Raw genomic sequence first — 18,050 nt, forward strand, 5'->3', positions numbered from 1 at the left:
TGACTGGAGAGTTGAGGCTATTTACATTCAACTTGGACCTGCCATTTTTCCATAAATATTCCAGTTGCTTAGTTTGAATTTCTTTTGAATTTTACTGGGAGATTTTTTTGCCTTCACATTCTTTCAGAATAATGGCTATGTTAAATGTTAATAAAGTGTTAATAATGGCTATCTTAAAGCATCTTTTGTAAGGCTGGATTGGTGGTGACAAATTCCTTTATATTCTGTTTGTTGTGGGAGGTATTTATTTCACCTTCTTTCATAAATGAGAATTTTGCAGGGTACAATATTCTGGGTTGATTTTTTTTCCTCTTAAGAGTTGGACTGTATCTCTCCGTTATTTCCTAACCTGTAGCTCTGATTCTGATTGGAGTTCCTCTGAACGTAATCTGGCATTTTCTTGTGTGCATTTTAGAATCTTTTATGCTTTACTGTGGAAAGTTTTACTACAATGTGCTGTGGTGAAGATCTTTTCTGGCCATGTCTATTAGGAGTTCTGTGTGCTCCCTGTACTTGGATTTCCCTTTCTTTCTCCAAACTGGGGAAGTGTTCTGTAATTATTTCACTAAATAGGCCTTCTAATCCATTATCTCTTTCCACACCTTCAGGAATTCCTAAGACCCACATGTTGGGTCATTGGTAGTATCCCACAAATATCCAGCACTGTTTTTAAGAGTTCTAATTTCTCTTTTTTATTGGTGGTAGTAGGGACTAGGGGTGTCTGACTGAAAGATTTCCAAAGATTTGTCTTCTTACTTGGATAGTCTTACTTCTGTCTCACCAAGTCTGTTAAGGCTTTCCACCACATTTTTTATTTGATCAATTGAATTCTTGATTTTTAATATTTCATTTTGATTTCTCTTTAAAATTTCAATTTCATAGGAAATATTTTCATTCATGTCATGTGAAGTTTTCTTTAGTTCCTGGATTTGCTTCTGAGTGCTTTTGAGTAATCCTATGGTTAATCTCTTGAATTCTCTGTTTCTGGCTTTTTATTAATCTCTTCATCTTCATATTCTAATAATGAGATGTTGTTGTGTTCCTTTTGGGGTGTCATGATGTCTTCCTTATTCTTGTTTAATTTCTGCATTTATTTTTAGACATTTGTGGAGTTACTTGGTTTTTTTCCTGATGCCTTTATCTTTAAAAAAAAAAAAAGATTTTATTGAAAGTTTTTTTTTAATTTACTTATTAAAAGAGTTACAGAGAGAGGTCTTCCATCTGCTGGTTCACTCCCCAGATGGCCACAATGGCCAGAGCTGCGCTGATCTGAAGCCTAGAGCCTCCACCGGGTCTCCCAAGTTGGTGCAGGGGCCCAAGTACTTGGGCCATCTGCTACTGCTTTCCCAGGCTACAGCAGAGCGCTGGATCAGAGAGGAGCAGCTGGGAGTAGAACCGGTGCCCATGTGTGATGCTGGCTCTTCAGGCCAGGGCTTTAACCCGCTTCGACACAGCACTGCCCCCAATGGCTTTTATCTTTTAACTATGCCTCTCAAATGGCTTTCCTTACACCTGTTTTACCAAGGAAACTGACACAGGTGGCGTATTTTGTGTCTGTGGATACTTCTAGTATATCACCACTAGATGGCACCTTAATTCTGGGTTTTGCACAAGTCCTCTATTGGTGTGTTTTTGCTTTTTTAGCACTAGAGGTCTCCCCATACCCAGGTTCCTTCCAAATCTGCAGTTGATGTTTTCTTGAAAGAACTGGAGAAGTGTCTGCAAACGGTAGTCTAGGTTAGGCCTCAGGGCCTTGTCCACAGTAACGGTCCTATGGTCAAGCACTGTCAGACCCTGTCCAGCTCTGCATTTCCTTGGGGTGCACACAGCCCACACTCCTTTCAATGACTTGATTCCAACCTCTTTTCTCCCCTCAAGTGAACAATTAATCTTTCCATGCTTGCTGTCTAGTTTTAGGGGAAGAAGTGGTGTTTCAGTGCTGCCATGCTACATCGCACTCAAAAGCCCTTAGCCACTGAAGGCAGTACAGCACAAGATGCGTGCTGCCATGGGCTGCCTCCTGCTGAGGTGGAGCTGTGGACTGAGACCACCACCGGTGATGCCAGCCAGGGTATAAATCTGATCTACTGGGGCCATGGATCTCTTCCGTGCACCAAGATGGGTCCAGAGGCTCTGTAGGCACAAACCTGGGAACTAAGATTATTATGATCTGCCCAGCATTAGTTTCTAACACCCAGCCTAGCACTATGTTCCAAAACAAAATTTTTTGCTCACTTTCCTGCTCTACTGCACACTCCAAGGACAGGAGTCTTACTCCTCTCTGCATGAGATTGGTGGAGAGGTGGTAGAAGCAGTCCTTATCTACTCAGGCTGCTTCTAAGCTAGGGCTCCCTGTGTCTCCCAGCAGAAGGACCTGCATAATCTTGGGGTGCATGCCAATTTTAAATGTGACTAGCATTGCTGCAGGCCAACCACAAGTCCATCACACCAAAGGAATAGTGTCTGCCAGATGCTAAGGCAGGCCTGCAAGCTCCAACGGCTTACACTGGCCTGACAATAGGGGTCTTTGGGGTCTTTTTGTTAATGAGTCTCACCACTAGGACCATCTCTGAGCTCCAAGACAGTGGCCTGTGCTCACCTTCCTGCCTTATTCCCTGCAGCTGAATTCTCACACTTTCCTTTGTACATGAAGTTGAGAGATGGGTGGTAGAGGCAGTCTTTTGCCACCCAGTCTGAACATAAAGTTCACTCTTCATTCTCACACATACAGGGTGCTGAACACTCTTGGTTGTCCCTGCCAGTCCCACCCACACTTGACAGAGTAATTCAGGCCAAAACACAAGACTGTCTGCCAAGGGAGGTGTAGAGGCTTTGTCCAGGAGCAGTGACCCAGAGATAGAAGTTTATGGGTTCTATCTGGTGCTGGGTCTCACCACAGCAGGCTGGCACTGGGTTCCAAGGCAATATCCTGTATTCACTTTGCTGTCTTACTCCAGAAGACTCCTTGCTTCTGGAGTCTTGCTCCATTGTCTGCCACCTGGCTGTGTTCAGAGGTGCTCTCTAGAACACTGACCTGGATCACTGGGTTTCACCATGGCAGGCCTTGATACTGAGTTTCCAGTATAAGGCCTGGACTTGATTCTGTCTTCCTCTCCCAAGCAGCAGGCTTCTGTCTCCATTCTGTATGGCTTAACATTGCTGGGGGAGTGGCAACTGGTATCTGCTTCCTTTCTTCCTTTTTCAATACATCTTTTCTTCTTACTACATTAAAACCAGAAACCATGGTCTACTAGATCTCTCAGCTCTTGTGAAGATGTTTGGTGTGTGAGTGTGAAGTATCTAACTCCACCTACCTTGCATTGCCTACTGTTGACCAAAAATTCTTAAATTCGCTGGCTGAAATTTCTAATGATGTAATACAGAAAACCTAGTTGGAAACATTTCTTTCCTGCTTCATAACTATAATTAAATAATAATTATATAATTTAAATATAATATAAATTAAATATAATTATATAATTTAAAAGTAAGTAAATTTTCTTTAATGAGAATTTCTCAGTACCTAAAAGTCTTTATATAGTATAAAGAATAAAAGTTTTAGAATAAAGAAGCAAATAAATCTATAGGAATGTTTTATTACCTTATAAATATGTAATTTATTCAATCAAGTGAATTTCCACATTTTCAGTAGTTTACTGCTATGCATATAAAAATATTTGTTAATTGTATAACTTGTTAAATTGGAATTTTCCAGCTTATACCAAAATTGTTTTCTATGGATTTTAGGCAGGAAGTTCCACAGGAAGGCAATTTGGATATAATTTTGAAAGAAAGTGCAACTAAAGCCCCAGATACCAAACTACATAATACATTATTATATGATTCAAAAATTTGGACCACAGAAGAACAAGGAGGACGAAAAGTAGCTGTTCATTTTGTGAAATATAATGGTATTCTTCCACTTTCAAATGAGTGTCTAATTTTGATAGAAGGTAAGATATTTAAGTTATCATGTTAGAATACTACTTTTGCATGTATTAAAATAATTGTTAGTTTGTAAGTAACCTAATACATAAAATTAAATTTTATAAAATAGAGTATATTATATGTCAGCTGGATCAAAACATATATACACACCTAAATTTATCAAATTGCCTTTTGAGATTATGTATTAAAGTGTTTATATTCATTTCTCTCACTTCCTTCACGAAATCATCCCTGAGTTGGTAGTTGAATACCTAAGAGGCTGACTGCTGTGTACAATGGCTATCGTCTTGGCCTCTTGATGTCACTGTTTCACAAAAATAGGTGAAGGGCATCCGTAGATACTAAATAAAGGAAAGGACCGTTGAAACAAGTAAAGATAATTTGTAAGTTTTGAGAAAATAAAATTGTGTCATGCTTTTTCTTTTCCATTTTTATCTAATACTGAATATGTACAGGGATTCTCAACCTGTACATATTAAGTATTAGATACTTAATCTGATACTTAATCTAATACTTAATGCTCCAAATCTCAAAACTTCTTGAATACCTACATGACACCACATGTGGAAAATTTACACCTGGCCTGATATGATGGGTCACAGTCAAAACACAGATGCATTACAAATACTGTATGTATAAGGTCTGTAAATAAGTCTCATGTTAGGCTTGCCTTGCTTCCCAGCCTCAAGATACCTCTTTATGTATATGCAGATATTCCAGAATCAAAAAAATCAATCACTTCTGGCCCCAAACATTTCACATAAGTAATACTCAGCCCATGTACCATACATCTTTTTTTGCATTTCAAATTTAGTATTTTATTCTTTCCCTTGGGGCTTTTCTTGCTTCATATCTTTCTAAAATTAAAAGGAAAACATCTTAAATTTGTATTAAATACTTAGTTTCATTCAGTAAATAAAATTAGCCTTTACTGTACTAATATTGCTGATTATCATTTTCATGAACAGAACCCTTTTTCAGTGTACACTGTTAAAATATACCAGAAACTACTGTAAGTGGCAGTTGGTTTTTTCTATTCTATGTATTCATTTAACCATCAGAACATATGTTACTGTTTTAATTTCTAATGAAGTTATCCTAGTGGGCATATGCTTTAGCAGGATCTGTGATGTCCTTTTCCTCAACATTTCCCAACATATACTAGCATTTCTACTACTAACATTTAAATGCACATACAGATATATAAAGCACTTATAACCGTAAAGTACAGCACATGATTATGGACAAGCTGATGGGCAGACTAGAGAGCATGAGACTAGTGGTGTCATTCTGATCTGAAGGCTGGTGGGCTCAAAGTCCAGAGAGTGCGTGCCCCAATTAGGCTCACACTTCATGGTTCAGATCTTCATTTCATTGAATGAGGCCCACTCACATTAGGGAGGGTACTCAGCCTAGCAATTAAAATGTTAACCCCACACAAAAAACATCCTCAGAGAGAAATGTTTAACTAAATATGTAGATACCATATGGTCCAGTCAAGTCAATATGTAAAATTACCATCACACTTGGCCACTTGGATGAGTGAGATGTAGTATCTGGAGAAGATGGAAAACAGCCCAGCATTAAAGACTAAATATGGGAAGAACTCAAAACTGTGTCCTTCTACCTGTGTAATTGGTGCTCAGTCTTTCTAGTTATTACAAATAAATTGTTGTCAGAACATCTTTAGATGTAAACCTAATCCTGCAATTCACAAATATCTTTGTGCTCTATCATTTGGCACATGTTTGCTCAGTGCCTGCTTGTGTCCTGTGCATTGATTTAGGCCTGAGTGGTATTGCAGCAAACAAGACAAAGTGTTTCCTTTCATGGACTTTACACTTGAGAGGATCAGAAAGAATAATAATAGTCACAGACAGCCACAAGGGCTTTAAAAATATTAACTTAGGAATACGCATTTTGCCCAGCAGTTAATACATTGGTTGGGACACCTACATCCCATATCAAGGCCAGGTTTTAGTCCCAGCTCCGTTCTCAGTTCCAGCTTTATGCTAACACATACTCTGGAGGCAGCACATGATGGCTCAAGAAGTTGAGTCCTTGCTCTGCACAAAGGAGACCTGGATAGAGTACCCAACTCTAGACTTCAAACTGGTCCAGCCCTGCCTGTTGCTGGCATTTGAGGGGTGAAGCAGTAGGTGGGAACTCTTATCTCTGTCACTGTCAAATGGGTTAATATTTCTACAAAAATGTTTAAAAACTTCATTTATTTAACTTTTATAGAGACCTTATAAAATAGCAACATTATTCCCTGAGGAAACTGATATACTAAAGTTTAAGTAACTTGACCAAGATAATGTAGCTAATGTGCTAGAGCCAGTGTTGGGAAAACAAGTGCAGATGGCTGGACTGGAAGCTCACTAGGTATTTTGGAATGATGTTCTTTGGGTAAAACATGTACAGAAAGGACTCTTTTAATAATTACCCATTGCAGTTTTGAGTATTGGGCAGGGGTCTGGTTAGCAGAGTTTGATATCAGTCTCCAGAAGATAAGCTGTAGCTTTGGTGGCTGTGAAGCTTTTAAATTGCATGCTTACAGAATATTGTTTCGAGTTTTTGAGATAGCATAATCAGGGCTCAAGGTCTAACTACAGTATGATATAGCAGAACAGTGGCTCCAAGCTCACAGAGCAAGGGAAAAGAAGATGGTAACACAGCAAATGAAGAATGCTACGAAGCTCACTGTTTTTACCAAGATTCAGCCCTTTCTCTGGATCTTCATTAAACTCTACTAAGCCTCTAAATATTTTTTTTCAGAACTCTGGAAAATAACGAGTTTGACACTTTCTGCTAACGTTCTTAATGTTTTTATGGAAATGTAAATTTTTTGGAAGTTCTGGGCAGAAGGGCTTTTCTTTTGAACTGAATGTTAACATTGTACATTCTGCCTGAATTTTAGGGTGTACACAGAGGTATTTTTTAATTATAGTCTTTCCCTAGAGAGAAGAAGCATTATTAAATCTAAGTGCAAAGTACAATGGAAGAAGTACCAGTAGGTGTGAGTTTCAGTGATAATGCTACCGTCTAATAATGGTACACCATTGGGCATACTATTTTTGTCGTAGCCATCTTAATAACTTTAATGCTTTACCCTAACATAGGGACAAGGGATATGTATTGGTTTTCCCAGAAAAATGAATAAATATTATATAATAAATTGATATTACATGAACTGTTCTTATATGTTTAAATTCAATATTGACCTGAACATTTAAAAGATTTCACACTCAAAGCTAAGTTTACTTAGCCACTAATAGTATATAGCAAAAAACCTATGATACTTTGGCATTCAGTTTTTTTGTTATTTAAACCACAGTTTCTAATGCAAAGAACAATCTAAATTTAAGAAGGTAGCTGGAATTTCTCAAGCTTTGTACTTTACTTAAGTCTCAGAATCTTATGCAGTGATTTCTTTAAATAGTATGTAGAATCCTAGTTTTATAAATTTTTTCACAATAAGTATATTGAATCTCTATTATTTCCATTGTTTTTGTTTTGCTTTGCTCTTTAGTCACTTTAACCTTTTTTCAGGTACTCTGTGCCATGTACATTATATTTTTGCTACTTAACAGGCATCTTTATTCTGTTATAACAGGAGGTACACTCTCTGAAATCTATAAACTCGCAAATAAGTTTCATAGTGTAATTCCGGTGAAATCTGGCCAGGAAGATCTAGAACTCCTAGACCTTTCAGCACCATTCCTGATACAAGGAAAGATACTCCACTATGGGTATGTCTGCTTAATTAAAAATTGCTTAAGAGTAATTTTTATTTTTAATTTTTTATGCTAGTGATTATATGTTTGATGTTACTTATTGGGTATCCACAGTTATGAATGTAGTCCACAACTTTTTTTAAAAAAAAATTATTTATTTGAAAGAGTTACACAGAGAGGAAGAGAGAGAGAGTGGGAGATCTTCCATCTGCTGGTTCACTCTCCAATTGGCTGCAACGTCCGGAGCTGTGCCAATCCAAAGCCAGGAGCTTCTTCTGGGTCTTTTATGTGGGTGCAGGGGCCCAAGGACTTGGGCCATCTTCTGCTTTCCCAGACCATAGCAGAAAGCTGTTTCAGAAGAGGAACAGCTGGGACTCGGAACCGGCGCCCACGTAGGATGCCGGCACTGCTGGTGGCGGCTTTACCTGCTACGCCACAGTGCCGGCCCCAACTTAGCAATGACTCGACATGAATTTTTTTTTTGACTTTACAATAATGTGAGAGAAACAACAGACATTCAGTAAAAACTTCACCTCAAATCTTTTTCTGGGCTAAAAGTTGTGGCATGATCTCTTCTGTGATGTGCAGCAGCAGTGAGCCACTGCTCCCAATCAACCACACAACAATGATGATAAAAAATTAATCCTACATGGAGTACCATTACTTACGATATTCAATAGGTTAGGTATATTACATGCATTTTCACTTTACAGCATTTTCTACTTAAACAGATTTATTGGGACCTAACCCCATTCTAAGTCAAGAAGCATCTATACTAGATTTTTCTAGTGTAAATGTATATTGGTAAGCATATAAATATTGTGTGCACAGAATGTGCTAAGTGGGAGACTACCAGCTTTCTGTTCTTCAGCCAGAGGCCAGTACTCACTTTCTTTAACAAGGATATAGGTACAAATTGCAGAAAGAAATTCAGAAATGCAAACCTAGTGACTGAATTCTAGAATTTCTGAGCCACTACATTATAAAGTTGCTGCCACTGAAAATTGGAAGATAAAAGGATGCACTGGAAGCTACAACCACATTTCTAGATTTAGAAGGAGAGAGTGAAGATAAAATCTCTTGCTTTATGTAACAGTCTCCATGGAAATACTCTGCTTTGAGAAACCTTGGATTATGGTAGGATACGGCTTGTCTATCCATGTCTCACTTTCCAACTTTTAAGTTTGTAGCAACTGTTAGTGATAGGTATAATGTAAAACTCTTGATTTTAGTTGAAAAATTACACACTGCAATCATATCTCCTTGATTGTGACCACCAGAGTCATTGGTAGATATTACTCTGGGTTCTATTCCGTACGCAACAAACGGTGGAACTAGTGTGTCATTGTGTTAAATCCCCAGGCTATGTCCGTGTGTACTCTGATGTGCCTAGTGTCTTTAAGATTATGAGTCCAGTGAGATGTAATTATAGAGTCAATGTCATTGAGATTCATCTACCAATTAATAAAAAAACAAAAATCCTTCAAATTGTTTAATAAGTTACTCATTTTTTTATGGGCCTTGTCTCGTATTCATGCTCCTCACTTACTTGCCTTTTCTCATTCTCCTCACTCTCTTGCCTTGTTCAGTCTAAACCAGGAGAGCAAATATTAGTTCTAAACTTTGGAGTATAATTTCTCACTTACTAGAAGTCTAAAAAAGTTCTCTAAGATACTAGAGATTCTGTTCACACTCTCAAGTTTAGAACATTCTTGAAATTTCCATCACTTGGCTGTCACAGCAAAATTCAACATATCTTTTTTCTTTTTCATTATGAAATAATTTCAAACTTACAGAAAAATGTCAGACATAACCTCGACAGTTTATATATCTGTCACTTTTTTTTTTTTTAAGGCCTATTATTTGAAAAAGGGGTGGGGGGGGGGGGGAGAGCTATTCCATCTACTAGTAAAACTCCCTAAATGGCCACAGCCAGGAGCCTGGAACTCCATCCTAGGTTTCTCAAGTGAGTGTCAAGGACTCAAGAACTTGGGCACCTTCCACGACTTTCTCTGGCACATTAGCCGGGACCTGGATCAGAGGCAAAACAGCCAGAACTCAAACCGGTGCTCAAATGGAATGCCAGCTTAACATGTGGCAGTTTAATGTAGTGCATCATATTGCTTTCCACACTTAGGCTTTATGAAATTAAAATTTTACAGAGAAGCAGCACATCTCCATACCAGTCTGTGCTCTTCTCAGAGTTAACTACTTTTCCAAACTTGTAATCTGTCCTCATCTGCATGTTTATGCTTTTAATATATGTATGACCCTTAAGCAGTATGGCATTTTTGGCATTTCTTATGTAAATATTTTTAAAAATTTATATATTTCAAAGGCAGTTAGATCTTCCATCTGCTGGTTCACTCCCCAAATTGGAGCTGGGCTGATCCAAAGCCAGGAGCTTCTTGCAGGTTTCCCACATGGGAACAGGGGCCAAAAGCCCTTGGGTCATCCTCCACTGCTCTCCCAGGAGCATTAGCAGGGAGCTGGATGGGAAGTGAAGCAGTGGGGACTCCAGCCGGTACCCACATGGGATGCCAGCACTGCAGGAAGCGGATTTACCTGCCACGCCACAGTGATGGCCCAATTTATAGGTTGTTTTATAATTTAGCTATCCTTTTGATGCTTGTTTTAACACAGTATTGTTTTCAAAGTTAATTCATAGAATTTAATGTATATATAATTTCTGAATTTATTTCCTAGTAAGAGATATCTTTTTTCATTTACAGAAATTGTTAGATAAAGCCGTTAAATATTTTCTTTCTTTGGTCATAATACAGTTCAGTGGATCATGACCAGCTTTTTTTTTTTAGTGTTATGATCTGGTTGTATTATAAAATGGAATGTACAAAGAACATTTTACATTAGAAGGGCTAGTGTTGTCCCTTAAACTTGTTTCAGTTGTATGTATGTGTACACTGAGACTTGATATAAAATGAACTTCTTATTGTAGACCCTTTCCAATAAGAAATAATCTATCTTACCTGTCTTGAAAAGTTTTTCATAAGTTGTCTGGACTTAATGCTTTTAGGGTAATGGTTTAGATTCTTTTATGGTTACTCATCTTTAAAGTTTCTGTATTTTATTAACAAATTTGCTCTAGAAAAGTATTCATTGACATAATTACTATTTTCTGATGGTTCTTAAATCTGTACTTTGTTCTTCATTTTGCTTATGCTTCTTAACCAGAGTCTTAACCATTGTTGTGTTAGTATGTCACTTACAAATAAAAGCTATGGCCAAATTTGTTATTTTTAATGTGAGTTTAATAATTTAAAAATGTACTTCAAGAATTTTTTCTTTAGTTTTTTGTTGTATTAAGTTATTAATCTGTTCCTAGTTTTCTCCTTTTGGTCTCACTACTTTGGAAGTAATAAATTCTGTTTAATTTTTTTTAGTGCCCTTAATTTGTATTCTTGCTTTATCAATGTCTAATGCTAATCAATATCGTTGATTTTTTAAGGGATTCTTCCTTTATTCAGTTATCTCCTTGATTCAGAAGCATTGTACTTGATTTGAGGGGATAGAAGTTAGTGTATTCTATTTTCACTAGAGTGCAAATGAAATATCTGCATGTACCTTTTGAATTTATATATTTTTGTTGAAATACAAGTACATTTTTTACTATATCTTAAACATGATGTATAATGAAAAATAAAATTACTTACATTCAAGACATGTTAGTAGATAACTAAAGCAAAAATACCTATACTAAAGATGTGCCATTTTAATATACTGTATAGTTTTAAAAGTATTTACACTTTATAGTTTATGATGCTTAATAATTGTTTTAAATAGGATATGTACATAATAAAATATTAATTATTCCTAATTTTTTCTTATGAGCTATCACCAATTAGACTTTCCTCCTGGAGCCATAACAGAGCTCTTAGAGATAATTTTTTCTCCTTATTAACATAAAAAAGCTGGAGAAATAAAGAGCCAAATTAATGATTTGAAACTGGAACGAAGTCCCCTTTTCTCAATTTAGAGCTGTTTATTCTCCATACTATTCATTTTTAGTGCTTTTATGTATAAAGTTTATTTTTTATAGTTACAAATACATTGCAATATAAGAGGTACACTATCTTTTCAATTATTTATTTTTTTTTCATTTGCCAAATTTTTTTTAAAACTTTTATATAGTAAATATAAATTTCCAAAGTACAGTTTATGGATTACAGTGGCTTCCCCCCCCCCCATAACTTCCCTCCCACCCGCACCCCTCCCATTTCCCAACTACATTTTGAACAGTGAAAATATTAGCTAAAATATTAGCTAAAATGTTAGCTAAAATATAACTGACTTAAATAATTTTAAATGTTATTTCTTTTATTTCAGATGTAAGCAGTGTTCTAGTTTGAGATCAATACAAAATCTAAATTCTCTGCTTGATAAAACATCCTGGATTCCTTCTTCTGTGGCAGAAGGTTAGCTAAATTTTCATATCTTGGCAATTTTATCTGTATAAGGTTATCACCATGATTTATATTTCAATATTTGTGTTTATATAAATCTAGGCTACAACAGAAATGTACAGTAACTGTTTAAAATACTAGTAAGTCACAAGCATGTGCATTGATTATATTAATTGTATATTCATTTAAGATTCAGTCATTTTCATGTTGGTCATTGATTATAAAATACAGATCCTCAAAAACAAATCTCAGTTCATAGTATATCAAGATGAAGGAGTTTAGAGACAGCTATTACAGCATTTTACCCAGTAACTGGGAGTATCAGTTATATTGCATCCTTAAGTGTAGTCATTAGCCTTTGCTTAGAACTGTTTCAGTGAATAGAGACTCATGACATCACAAGACAACATGTTCATTTAATTTTTAGGCAGTTCTTAACACTGGAGTGATATATTTCTACCTGTAGCTTCAACATGAACCAGATTCTATCTGCTAGAACTATTCGTAGTACACCTATTTACTCTTCTGTAAGATAAACAGACTTCGTACATGTGAAGATATCTGGCAAGCTTCATTTCATCTTTATTTCTTCAAACAGGTCCCCTCAATTCCCTTTTCACTTGTCCACATTGCTTACTATGTTGTTTTTCCTCCTCAGTAAAATTCCACTTTACCAATGCTCTTCTCAAAGTATGTCATTCTAAGCTGGAACTAGGACTGCAGAAGTAGCGTGGCCAACTCAGAGTGGTGGGTGACAGAACAGAAGTAGAGAGGAGCCCTTCTGAGGGCTCTCCCCCATGACCCAAAGGTTAAGCCTATAGTAATTATATCAAGTCTCTGCACTTGGTCCATTGATTGTTAACACTAATCTATTAACCATTAACATAAGCTTTGGAAACCCACACTGTTATTTAAGCCCTAACATATGGTCCTTCAGGTTAGGTTTTTGGTTTTTTTGTTTGTTTGTTTGTTTGTTTTTTGACAGGCAGAGTGGACAGTGAGAAAGAGAGACAGAGAGAAAGGTCTTCCTTTTCCATTGGTTCACCCCCCCCCCAATGGCTGCTGCGGCCGGTGTACCGCTCTGATCCAAAGCCAGGAGCTTCTCCTGGTCTCCCATGGGGTGCAGGGCCCAAGCACTTGGGCCATCCTCCACTGCACTCCCGGGCCACAGCAGAGACCTGGACTAGAAGAGGAGCAACCAGGACAGAGTCCAGCACCCCTACCGGGACTAGAACCCAGGGTACTGGCAGGTTAGGTTTTTTTTTTTGTTGTTTTTTTGACAGGCAGAGTGGACAATGAGAGACACAGAGAAAGGTCTTCCTTTGCCGTTGGTTCACCCTCCAATGGCCGCCGCGGCCGGCGCACCGCGCTGATCCAAAGGCAGGAGCCAGGTGCTTATCCTGGTCTCCCTTGCAGGTACAGGGCCCAAGGACTTGGGCCATCCTCCACTGCACTCCCGGGCCACAGCAGAGAGCTGGCCTGGAAGAGGGGCAACCGGGACAGAATCTGGTGCCCCGACCGGGACTAGAACCCCGGGGTGCCGGCGCTGCTAGGTGGAGGATTATTAGCCTGTTGAGCCATGGCGCCTGGGAGAGTAAAAGTCATATGTATAAGTTTTTTTATCTCTTCATTTTAGTAAACAAATTTATGGGAATATAATAGCAGGAACCAATTTTAATTTTACCTTGATAATAAGGAATAGCAGACTCATATGGTATGATTTTTTTCTCCTTCTCTAGTATTGGGTATTGTACCCCTCCAGTATGTGTTTGTCATGACATTTACTCTTGATGATGGAACAGGAGTGTTAGAAGCTTATCTCATGGATACTGTAAGTAGTGGAAAGTAAAGATATTTCTAACTAAACTAGTTTCTTTTTTTTTTTTTATTAGATGTCTTCATGCCTACTTTGTTTCTCAAGGAGTTAAGGCAATTTAAAGCATAAATAAGATATGAACACTTAGATTGTGTATATGTGTGTATATATTTATACATATATTTGACACTGTAAATCTTAATATTTGAATAGTAAAAGTTGAGGAATAGCGATTTGAGAAGGTTGTCATTCCCTATACCATTTAGAAGTTCTACTCTACGATCAAAATGTTAGAGGTATTATTAATTAATAGTGAGCATTTCATATTTGGGGAAGTGAATTTACTTTGTGAGGAAGAGATGTAGTACTCATTTCTGTCACTATTTACGTATTCAGAAGTTCTTTAGTTTTAATTCACAAGAATGATTGATAGAACTCAAAGGAAGCTGCTATACCCATGATTACAGTTTACTACAGTTAAAAGATATAGGTCAAAATCAGCCAGTGAGATGCAGAGTCTAGCTTAGTTCCAGGCATGGAGCTTATGGTTGTCTTCTTACTGTGGAGTAGTAGTCTACCTACAGTATTGCCTACCCCGGAAACTCAACCAAGCCTAACATCAAGAGGTGTTTGCTCACTAAGCAAAACAAAAACAAAATAAAACCAAACAATTTTTTAAAAAACTTTATATAAGGTGAACGAATTTCATGTATTTCATATAGATTTAGGAGCATAGTAGTACTTCCCACCCTCTTTCCTTATTCTGACTGAGGTCAGTGTGATACCACATGCTCTAAAGTAGCCACTCCATCACACTGTTAGCCTATCCAGAGTGCGCAAGGCCCCTTGACAAAGACAGGGTGTGACATCCTTAGAGGTTAGAGATTACCTCTTATAAGCTAAGAGCAAGAGCCAGACTTCTCCAATGACTGTAGTAAAAACTTAAATCTTACCCTAAGAGAAGATTCTAAGATGATGTTGAAAGGAGAATCTCTCCCCTCCCTACTCAATTCATGAGTACCTTCAGTGTACCAGGTACATCTACTTGTTAGAGGTGTAAGTAGTGAAGAAAGCAAATAAAATCTCTTCCTTCCTGAAACTTAGCAACTGGGAAGAAAAAAATGAAAATATGCTGTAAAATTATTCTTTTAACATTTGACTTATTTCCCTATGCACAAAGGGAATAATGAACCTGGTTGTTAGTCATCATTAAGACAAAGCAATTTAACTCAACTGAGTGTATATTGAAGCTGTTTAAGATTAAAGGAATAAATCAGATTTTATAATTATACCAGTACTTTAGTTGATGAATGCTGCAACTTTGATAGTGAAATTGTCTGATTATTAACATTTTCTTTTTCCTTCTATTACAATATCTAAGGACAAATTCTTTCAGATTCCAGCATCAGAAATTCTAGCTGATGATGACTTCCAGAGAAGTATGGAAATGATCATGGATATGTTTTGTCCTCCAGGAAGAAAAATTGGTAGGCAATAACATTTTAACAACCTCACTGTTTTGAAATAGCACCTACTATGTTTCTAACCTGTATATTTAGAAATCTGAAAGGTAGTGAGTGGCTACTGTGTGTTCAAATTTTTGATGCTGATAGTGGCAAGGAAAAAAACTGAATTATAATTCTCTCCATGAAAAAAAATTTAATATTTTGAAATATAACAGAGAGGAGGCAGTTTTGATCACAAGTATGTTTGATACTGTACATAACAGTTAAAATTGTACTAAAAGGGCTGAAATTTTGATGGGAAACATTGTCACATTCAGTGTTAAACCAGAGTCAACTCAACCAAAGAGCTATCTATCATTGTTTTCTGTAGACATATGATTAATTAACCAGATCATAAGCAGGTCAGATTTTACAATTACACCTGCCACGCTGAGTTTTCCTTCTTCAGCCATTGCTACTATTTGTATTAAAACTTGAAAACTTGAAGATCAAAAGAAAACCTTGAATATCCAAATCATAAGACAGTTTGATTCTTCTAATATTTTTTCAGCAATAGTAGATTTTACCAGTTATACAAGCTAAAATAAATCTAAGTTACATTTAACCAGGCGTTTTTCCCCCCTGGGTTAATTTTTGCATTTTATAACAGTTCTAAAGGATAGGCATTTTTTTCATCTATAACAAAGTTTAACTTGTATACTTTTATTTGTTGCCAGTTTTAGTTTCTGAAAGTAAAGACCTTATGGGCGTTTGATACATACTGACAGATGCTTTTCAAAACACTGGGTCTGTCTACAGTTTTACCAGCAGCTTAGGGTAGTGTTGGTCTGACTTTACCTGGGCCAGTATTGAGTACTATCTTAAATGCCTTTCAGACTTAAACTTGAAGAAATATAAGGGGCTTTACTAGAAGTCATAAAAATTATCTAATGTGATCATCAAAGGTTGAAATGGCATCTGTTGTTGTTAACATTGCCTGGGCTCAGTAGCTGCTCGCTGATCAAAGTGTTAGCTGGATAGGGGGAAGGGCTAGAGCCAGTTTGAAGTTTGGCTTCTACTTGTTTCCAGTAAATAAAAAAAAAAAAAGAAAAGAAAAGAAAATCAGAGGTCAGTAAGCACTCAAAAAGGAAATAATTGGGACTATTACTACTTCTGCTGCCAAACATTCTGAAAAACTGTTGGTTTAATCATTCATCTGTTGAGAAAGTCAAATTAGCCATAATTGCTGCAAAACGATAACATGAATCCAATGTGTGTTTGGAAGAGTGCATAATGTTAAATTTGCTGAGTATATTGTTTATTTTTTCCTGCTAAATTAAAGTTTTCAAAGCAAGCATTATGCTTACTTATCTCAGAACTCCTTGTTTAGTTTTAATGGTTAAGTAACATTTTCATTTTGATTTGTAGATGCATATCCATGGTTGGAATGCTTCCTCAAGTCATATAATGTCACAAATGGGACAGAGCAGCAAGTTTGCTATCAGATTTTTGACACCACAGTTGGAGAAGATGTTATCTAATAATGTTCCCATTGCTCGAAATACCCAGCATAATGGCTTTCAGCAGTACAAAAGAGAAATTAAATAAATGAATATTTTTTCATTTACTCTTTAAAGTCCTTTTAGAGAAGTTATTTTATTACCATACACTAAAAATTGCTTTTCCCATTGGTTTTTGTGTATCAGCCACTGATTGCTCTGCCATCCATCTCTCTGGCTAGGCTTCTTTTTCTGTCCTGATTTCCACATGGATCTAAGTTAGAAAATGATCCTTTCTTAAGTCATTCAGGCTTTTGCGGGTGCATTGTAAATAGTGACTGCTAGTTTTGTTGTATTAGAGGAGTCTTTGTCAACAAGTTGTTCTTTAAAAAGTGTTTATCTGAATGAGCTCCAGTGTACTGCAGGAGTGATTTGCTTTCAGTTTAAGTGGTAGATTGCACTGTTTGGGCGCTGATATTAATCATTTCAAGTTTGTTTCTTCAGACTTGAATCATGTACCTTGATTATTTTTTCTTTGTTAGTGGTTATTTCATTCCTCTTCAATAAAGTAGTCATATTTGTGACAATAGTCATAAATAAAATATACCTATTGTACAGTAGCATAAGATAGTACAGCTCAATATAATGGTCTGCTTTTCACCTGACAATGTTTGTAAAATTTTCAATCATGAGTATTCAATTTCAATATAAATAATTTGTATATGCGATTTGTGTATGTTATTTATTGAACACTGAGAAATATAGATCTGCCTGGGTCAGTATTATTGAGGAATAAATAAATGCATACATTTCAGCTATTTTATCTATTTGCTATTTGTTGAACTGATGAGTGACACAGGGAAAGAATCAGAGATATAGCTAGCAGATATATAGAGCTGTGGATCACCAGGAAGTACATTTGAACCATTTCCCTGATAAGAAAGTGGAGGCTTAATAAGCTGACTTAAATTCACACAGCTTTTAAATGCAAGAGTCATTACTTAAATTCATATAATTTCTCTTTTTGAGGCCTGTGGTGATCTACTCCAGAATTGTGGAACAGTATGTAGCAGAGGATTTTCTGCAAATGATTACTATTTTAATTATCTGAAATATATTGGAAATAAAAGATGATATAGTGTGTTTAACACCTTATTGGCAAAATGATATACTTTAGAGTTATA

General features: G+C 36.6%; 1 protein-coding gene across 11 annotated transcripts in view; it reads left to right on the plus strand.

Moving 5' to 3' along the window:
* The window catches only part of POT1 (protection of telomeres 1), a 120,461-nt gene extending 102,777 nt beyond the window's left edge, over positions 1-17,684 (plus strand). For 10 of the 11 annotated variants that reach the window (XM_062204576.1, XM_062204527.1, XM_062204634.1 and 7 more), the window contains 6 exons: positions 3,748-3,953; positions 7,565-7,700; positions 12,030-12,118; positions 13,846-13,937; positions 15,304-15,409; positions 16,796-17,684. In XM_062204576.1, coding sequence (XP_062060560.1) covers positions 3,748-3,953; positions 7,565-7,700; positions 12,030-12,118; positions 13,846-13,937; positions 15,304-15,409; positions 16,796-16,908 — 742 coding nt within the window. In that variant the 3' untranslated portion in view covers positions 16,909-17,684. The remainder of the gene's footprint in view (positions 1-3,747; positions 3,954-7,564; positions 7,701-12,029; positions 12,119-13,845; positions 13,938-15,303; positions 15,410-16,795) is intronic. The other variant, XM_062204888.1, reaches the window with a different exon arrangement.
* Positions 17,685-18,050: the final 366 nt, after the last annotated feature.

This window comes from Lepus europaeus, chromosome 1, assembly GCF_033115175.1.
Source record: "Lepus europaeus isolate LE1 chromosome 1, mLepTim1.pri, whole genome shotgun sequence".
Classification (NCBI taxonomy): domain Eukaryota; kingdom Metazoa; phylum Chordata; class Mammalia; order Lagomorpha; family Leporidae; genus Lepus; species Lepus europaeus.